The sequence below is a fragment of the Crocodylus porosus genome, unplaced genomic scaffold (genome assembly GCF_001723895.1).
Source record: "Crocodylus porosus isolate Cpor-Errol unplaced genomic scaffold, CroPor_comp1, whole genome shotgun sequence".
Taxonomy (NCBI): domain Eukaryota; kingdom Metazoa; phylum Chordata; order Crocodylia; family Crocodylidae; genus Crocodylus; species Crocodylus porosus.
In genome coordinates, this window is record NW_017728907.1 from 27,358,459 (window position 1) to 27,366,691 (window position 8,233).

The following is an 8,233-nucleotide window of genomic DNA, read 5'->3' on the forward strand; positions in this document are numbered from 1 at the left end:
TTGTAGTGGGTGCTGTGCCAATGTTGAGGCCAGCTCTTAGAAAAAACACCTGTCCACCTCATAGCTTCCTTCTCTAGCATGGCAATCAACAGGAGGCTGCTTCTGCCCATACTCTAGTCCTGATGTAGAACATAAGGAAATAAGAATTGCCAGACTTGGTCAGACCAATGCTTCACCCAGCCCTGTATTCTGTCTCCAGCAGTGACAGTAGTAGATGCTTTATAGGGAGAACATATGAACAGGGTATATTTGGAGGAGTGATTCCCAGCTGCAGTGATGCATCTCCATGGGGTTCCACGAGGTCCTTTCAACGTTTCCACAGGGTGCTGTACAATCCATTACTGTTAGGTGTGCAAGCGCCTACATATGATCACAGGATATTCCTAGATAGTTCCAATAGGAATCCATAGTGTCAAAAGCATTCTGACCTATTGTGCTCTTTCTGAGGGTTTTTTTTGCAACAGAAGAATTACTCAGTTATTCTGGCATAGTCAAGAAACAATTCCCACTCCCTACCTGCTACCTCCCTCCCTATGCAGTCCTGATCCCCACCTGCTTTGTAAAGAGAACTTGCACCTACATTTTTAACAAGAAGTGTTTCTTTTCTTCAGGGTCCACGTGGATTATTAGGCCCAAGAGGCACACCTGGTCCCCATGGACAACCTGTACGTATGGCATAAAGTGAGACATTTTACAAGTGCAGTTTCCAGCGTGAAATAATTCCACTGTATGTTAGCTTCAACCTCTCTTCTTTGCTGCAGGGTGTTGCAGGTGTTGATGGCCCCCCAGGCCCAAAAGGAAATATGGTAAGCGGGTAATCTGGGAACTAAAAACAAACTCTGGGAATCAAAAAATCATTTTTTCTCCTCCCCCCTCCCTACTGTTTAATTAACTATTCAGTCTGAAATTAAGATTCCTCATGAGGTTACAGTAAAGATAATGGCTTTGTCACATTACAGCCCAAGGAGCCAAATTCTGGTCTCATTTAACTTACAGTAGCCCCATGGACTCTAGAGCTCAGGGTAAATGTGTGGGCAGAATTTTCCTCATTTTAATAAAACATTAGTAATAATTATTTAAATTGAAAATCAGTCAAAATAGAAAGGTAAAAGACTGTAAAATGAAGAACTAGTGATATGATTGTAGTTCCTTTACAATGAAGATTTGTAATCCAGAAGCCCAAACCTAATGCTTCTGTTTCCTTTTTCCTGGTAGGGTCCTCAAGGGGAACCAGGGCCTCCTGGTCAACAAGGAATCCCAGGCCCTCAAGTAAGTGTAAAAATAACCCGTAAGCTATACCATATTTACTAAACAAATACTTAATGAACACAGAGTAGGTCAGGGTGAGCAGTTCATATAAGGAACTGATAAAGCCTGAAGGATTTTATAAATAATGCTAAAAATGTCGATCGTGCAGTGGGAGCAGAATTTTAAAGCAAGCTTGCAGAGGGCTTTTTTCATTCAAGAGAAAAATGACTCATTCAGTGTTCCTGGAATGCCAGCAGGAATGGCCACACCTGTAGGACTGTTGTGAATAGGATCTTGTTACAGACTTCATGCCAGAATAGTAGCTTGTGCAAAAGTCTCACACACAATTCTTGCTCTAACCAGGTAAAAAAAACGGAAAACACTGATATTTGCCAACCTGTTTAAACAAATTAATGTGGGACTTTTTAATAGGGAAGATGCATATTGTTATTCTTTATTTCTCTCATACTGACTTCTTTTTTAATAGGGGCTTCCTGGTCCACAAGGTCCTATTGGGCCTCCTGGTGAAAAAGTAAGTTATAACATTAACTTCTTGTTTCATAGTTAGTGCAGCTAGTTCACACATCATGTTTGTGTGGCTAAGGGGCTTGCTCGGTTTTAGGTAATGGTTACCTAAGATCTTAAATGTATTACCAAAAACCACCAAATACATGAATGAACAATGTGGGTCTGATTCTTCTTTCATTTCTACTAGTGTAACTTCCACCCTGGACTTACTGTCTTGGTACTAGGTTAAGAATCTAGTCAAAAGTATGAAGCAGTACCTCATAAAATACAGGGACCCAACTCCAAGGCACTGAAAATGACTTTTATTTTAATTACTTTTATTCTTGGATCAGAATAAAACCCCACGTGTTTATCCTTGTCCTGCTTTGGGTGGTTCTTTTGTAACATGTAACGATGTCAGAAGGATGAAATTCTTTTTAATTATTTCCTTTCTCCAGTTGAGCTCCCTAATTGATTCTGCTCGGTTTTCTTCCTCGTATACTGTTTAATATTCTCTTATTGTTCTAGTATCTCAGTATCAGGTAGGAGGGATGGAAAGAGAGTTTAGGAAACAGTATGTACACTTTCTCCCTGCCTGTCTTCCCTAGGATATTATTTTAGGAAGGTGACTGAATCCACAATATGCATTCTACAGTCTTTCACATCAGGACCTCCAGCTGTCAGAGATGTGGGGGTATAAGCAGGGGTGGATCCAGAGATGGTGCAATGATACAGTCCCTGTTTGGCTATGTTGCACCATAAACTCTCAGCACGGGATCTGCCTGGAGCCAAGAAACAAAGCGCTCCTGTGACTGCCTGTCCATTTCTTTCTCCTGCTGCTGAATTCAGTGGGGAGAAGGAAGGAAGGGAAAGGCAAACAGCAGGGATATTCCCCCCTCTGGGCTCTGGAACTATTCCATCTACACCCTGCCCTGATCAGCAGATGAGTTCAGAGCTTACTATGAACTCCTGAGGGAAGCAGAGTTGAAACGGTACCAAGTGTAGGCCCTTCTAAGAGGAGAGATGTTTTTTCTTCACTCCCAGGTGTCACAGGCACCCATGTGCAAAAGCCAGTTTGAGATCCTGAGGCCACACTTCCCTCTCTATTGCCCCTTTCTGTATAATGCTTCCATATTCACCAAGGATTGAGGGTCATTTTAAAAACACCACATATCTTCTGTGATTTTTCCTGAACTGGTGCAAATTAACTTACATAGCAACCATTCACCTGAAAGCTTTCCCGTGAACACACTTCCTTGGGTGCCTTGTTGACAAGTCAGTGACAAAAGAAGCTTTGGTAATTAAAGAATTAAGAGCAGGATTTCTCAACAAAATCTGTTCATATAGGCCAGGGGTTGGAAACCTTGTACCACTACTTGATACCCAGTGCTGGGGTCACAAATGTTTGCACCTTCTGGTGATCAGCAGGATACGTGGAGAGAATAGATGGAAAAAGATAAACAGTAGGACTCTGGGAACACTTCATCTGCTGCTCTGGCCATAGTGTGTTGCTGATTTCCCAAACTAGGAAATCTGTTTCTTCATGGGGCCATATCTGGCTCTGTGCCATAGGTTGCTGACCCCAGTGTAGACCGATTTCCCCTTCCAGATTCACTTCTAACTTTTTTCTTTTGGAAACCCAGCAAAATGGGGGAAAAAAAATCTTTTCATTTTTCATTTAAATGAACTCACTATGTTATAAATCAGTATCTTTGATTGGAAATGAGCTGTGAAATTTTAAAATATTAATAAAAATTGCTATCTTCTGACTCTGAAAGCTTCCCTATGGAAAGCATTCCTGTCATTAGTGTGTATTAAAACTTTTCACTGTCTAAATGTGCTGATATAGAAAAGGGTCCTTCACAATAGTGTGTGTCAAAATTTTAAATGTCACGAATTTGTCATTTCTCAGGATCAGTGTTCCTAGTCATATAAAGATCGTATCTTTAAAAAAAAAAATCAGTCTTGCTTTGGTGTGATAGATTTAGGACAGTTAATCTATTCTGAGTACACATGCTGATGGCCTCACCCTGAAAACTAGCTAATGGGTGGCTCAGCTCTTACAATCGATCCAAGCAAAATCAATGCAAGAAAAGCTGTACAAGTGTTGTTTGAGGGATGTGAAATGGTAGCAATCTTATGACCCAGCATGCTGCAACTGAAATATACTCAAAATTAGCATGAACTAGGAATACGGCCATATGAACAGTAATGATTTTGTTAAAACTAAAACTGCAGCAGTTTTAGTTGATGAATGTGCAAATGACATGACAGTAAAGAGGAACAGTTTCCAATTAAAGGATTAATTTATCATCATTCAGCTAATTTAAAACACACAGGACAATGCCTATGATGCTGTTACTACTTTTAGTTTGTTCTCTTATTTTATAAATGCATTATTTATGAATTTTCATAATGCTTGTATTATTACAGTCCTTCGCTAGCCCAGACAAAATACTGGGTTTCATGATACTCGCATCCCTTGTAAATAAACAATTGTAATTTCTTCTTCTCTTCTTGGTTTTCACCAAGGCACAGATATTTTGAGACTGATTAATTATTTTACATTTGTCTTTGTTTCTAGTTGTACGTTTTTGGGTTTTTTTATTTCAAGGGCCTTGGTACATCTCCTGTAACTCTTTGATGAACATTGACAGATATTTCATTTCCAAAAATTGTATTCTGCTTTACCGTAAACTGAAATTTATTTCCAAATTCAGCTCTATTTTTGTTCTTTTTAAGAATTCCAACAAGTAGACAGTCAGCTGTCATTTCTGGGTTTTTTAACTCATCATCAACATAAAAACTCTGCAGAATGTTAATTTATCCCCTTCAAATGAGAATAAACTTTCTTTTGCTTTTCTAGGACCAGTATTCCCCTTTCTAATATTTCTCTGACTTGCATGTCACTTAGTGTAGGAATACTACATTATATATCTCTACTTATTCCTTTCACACAATTTGATGCATTTTAGGGGTAATGATCAAATCAGTAGCTTCTCTCCTTTAGTGTTGTAGTTTATTCCTACATATAACTTTCACTTTGTCTTTTTTCCTTGTGCCTTTCATTTCCCATTCTTGTAGATATTATAGAGGTACTTCTAATCTTAGAGGTATTCAAAGTGTATACAATACATTTATCTATTGGTCAGTACAATTGTCTATTTAACCATTTCTCTTCTACAACTCAGAAAAGCAGTCTTCCTTCTTATCTGTGTATTCAGTGTATTTCAACACATTTTCTAAAAGAAGAGTTGGTAAAAATCATGATGAACCTAAAAATACATGCAGAACATACTTTACTTAATGCTGAAGTTTTGTACGGAATTCTTAAAAAAACCCCACCACTTTCCTGATGTTATTTTTCCATATTCCCTCATTTTGTCACCACAGCTTAGCTGAAAAACGTATTTTTTTCTTGTTTGGGCATCTTTTCTTTCAGTTAATTTCCTTCCCAAGTACCTTGTTTTTGCTTTGCTTTTCTCTTTCATGCCATAGCAGCTGCCAAATGCTCTCAATATATTATCTAACTTTAGACACTCCTATTTTGATGACAAACAAAATATAGCCATCTCTTACTTTGGGGGTAAAAGGCAGGTCAGCTTTACATTACAAATAGATCTCTCTGATGTAGCTGCAAGTACTTAACTGAAACAAGAATTGCAGTATCCATCTTCATCTAATTCTGCTATGTAGAGAGGTATCTTTTCATAATTCATCACAGTCCTGTGAAACTCAGTGTCGCAGAAAGTCATTGAGGCTAAAACTTTACCAAAATTCAAATTTACATGGATAATAAGAATATTAGCATTTTAGTAGTGCAAAAATGTTGGAAGGGACAAGCAATCTCAAATTTCAAATCTTAAGCCAGTCTGAGCATATGTTATTCTGCATTTTCCTATTGTATCTTGCATCTTCCTCCCTTAGAGGTAGGATATTGGACTGGAAGAACCATGGATCCAATCCAATATGGCAATTTCTCTGTTCTTTTCATATTTGCAGTGGCATGAATTTAAAATAAACTGTTGGAAATCAGTTAAATAGTTACGAATTCACAGTGGCGTTATAGTAGAATTGAAGTCTCTGGGTCTAACATTTAGAGCAATTTTTTGTCCTCTCACTTTTTATATTTCTCTCTATTGCTGCTTTGTCATTGTTATTTACGATCAAAGGTTGCTTCAACAACCTATTGGTTTAAAATTGTTCCTAAATTTATCTTTATTATTGTGTTTAGGGACCACAGGGTAAGCCTGGCCTTCCTGGACTTTCTGGTGCTGATGGGCCTCCCGTAAGTAGTAGAATGTCATCTTTTGAATGTCTACATGTTGTTAGGAAATAGAGTATATTTTGAAGGGGCTAATCAGATGCATGTTTTTGCCTTTTAATGCACTCAGGTGAACAGCTGATATTCACATGAATAAAATTCTTAACATTATTGTTCAAAAGCCGATCCTAATTTTAAAATGGATGTTCCCAATAAATAGAAAACCCTTTTTGCCTCAGAATTCCATCTTTATGCCTCCACCAAAGGCCATTTAACTTCTTATACTGTCCTCTCTCAGCCATGCTTCCCACTGATAAACATATTTCCCCCTCTTATAAACTGAAGTCCATTGCTATTTAATCAAACAAAACTCTCAATTGTGTCACTAATTTTGTTTGGTTAAGAACCAAAGAAGTTATCCCAAAAGATGTTACTGCACAGATAAACATATTATAGATACACAATTGAATTTTAGGCTCTAACAATCTTTCTTTCATGTGCAGATTGTTAGGGCCCCTCTAGATGCTCAGGTAAAGGTTTAATAGGATCTAATGTGTGATCCACACAATCGCATCTCCTGCCATGCCACAGGAGCATGGCAAGAGGCATGACTGTGGGATCTAGCATCAAATCCCATCACACCTTATTGCCAGTCATGATCCTGGGCTTCCCCTGCACCAGCTTCAAGCCCTGCAGATGAGAAGACTTCCAGCTACAGCAGCACCTCATGGGCTTTTGTGGGTAGGAATTTTGTTAGCTGATGAGACTCAGAGCCACCGCCGCCCGTGGGATGATACTGTGGCTGGGAGTCCCCTCAGTTGTGGGACTCCTGGCTGCTGCAGCACATGGTGCACCACTACAATTGGGAGCCTTGTCAGCTGATGGTGCTCCCAGCTGTCGGGGTGTAGCTTTACTAAACATACAAATTGAAGGTGGATAGAAACCAGCTATAAAGTTAGTATGCATTTTTCAGCTCTAACTTTATAGCTGAATGTACCTTTTTATGTCATTATAGTAAATTTGCATGTGCAACCTGTCTAAATTCACTGTGCGATTAATCACATAATTGCATAATATGTGCAACGTGTAGAGGGGTCTGTCAGGAACATACATGACTGAAGATGTGATCTCTATATGATCTCTTGCTTTCTCTCTGATAAACCCACATCCACAAAATTAGCATGAAATAGGAATATGGCCATATGAACAGTAGTGATTTTTGACATGATGACACCAAAAAGGAACAGTTTCCAATTAAAAGGATTAATTTATCATCATTCAGCTAATTTAAAACACACAGGGCAATGTCTATGATGCTTTTGAAGATTTCTATAATGATAATTTGTCTTTGTATCATTGTCCAAATGTATAAGGGTTTAGTCTAATCTGTTTGTGGTTTCTGAACATTCCTAAAGTTCATGGGTATTTCCAAGCATTATGGTTCTTAAAAAATGTGCATTTTGTTACATATAAGATTCAGGAACAAATAAAAAAGCCACAATGAAAGATGATTAATTAGGTGTATGTAGAACACCTATTATGTGTATATGAGCTACTGCCTGCTGTTCAGTGTTTCCCCAGAGTTATCCTTTAGATGTTATGCTCTGAAATCCTTGCTGCCACAGGAGAATGGGTCAGCTCAGAGGCTGCATGGAGCATAGGCTATTTTGTGGTAGGAACTGGGAGATGCTTGGCAAGATGATAAAGATATTTTCCTAGGGCTGTCTGTGGCATTTGCTGCTTTTCAGCAGCTGCCAACTGCCTATTGACAGCTTGTCCTCATCCCAGGCAGGGCAGAGGGCAGGCTGTCAAACAATAGGCTCCCTTAAAGGCAGATGTGACCCAAGGAGAAGCCCTTTAGTGCCCCTTACTACAGAGCTTACCCTAGCAGCTGTCCATCTAGGGTCCTAGAACACATGCACAGTTTACTTTCTGGGCTGTTCTTGTGTTAGGAATTTCACAGAAATTTTTACTGCTCAAAATGAATGCCTGGCCATGGCCTGTGTACTCTTTTACTTGTCAGCGTAAACTTTCCTTTTATTTGGTGCCCTGTAACCAGTGGGGTCCCTCAAGGCTCTGTCCTGGGACCCATACTGTTCAACATCTTCATTAATGATGTGGACATGAGTCAGGAGTGGACTGGCCAAGTTCGCCGATGACACCAAACTTTGGGGCAAAGCATCCACGCCAGAAGATAGGCGGGTGATCCAGGCT

At 39.2% G+C, this 8,233-nt stretch overlaps 1 protein-coding gene across 2 annotated transcripts in view; it reads left to right on the plus strand.

Moving 5' to 3' along the window:
* Positions 1 to 8,233, plus strand: part of COL11A1 (collagen type XI alpha 1 chain) — a 255,815-nt gene that overhangs the window by 112,685 nt on the left and 134,897 nt on the right. For both annotated transcript variants that reach the window (XM_019531004.1, XM_019531003.1), the window contains exons 21-25: positions 612 to 665; positions 762 to 806; positions 1,216 to 1,269; positions 1,736 to 1,780; positions 5,990 to 6,043. In XM_019531004.1, coding sequence (XP_019386549.1) covers positions 612 to 665; positions 762 to 806; positions 1,216 to 1,269; positions 1,736 to 1,780; positions 5,990 to 6,043 — 252 coding nt within the window. The remainder of the gene's footprint in view (positions 1 to 611; positions 666 to 761; positions 807 to 1,215; positions 1,270 to 1,735; positions 1,781 to 5,989; positions 6,044 to 8,233) is intronic.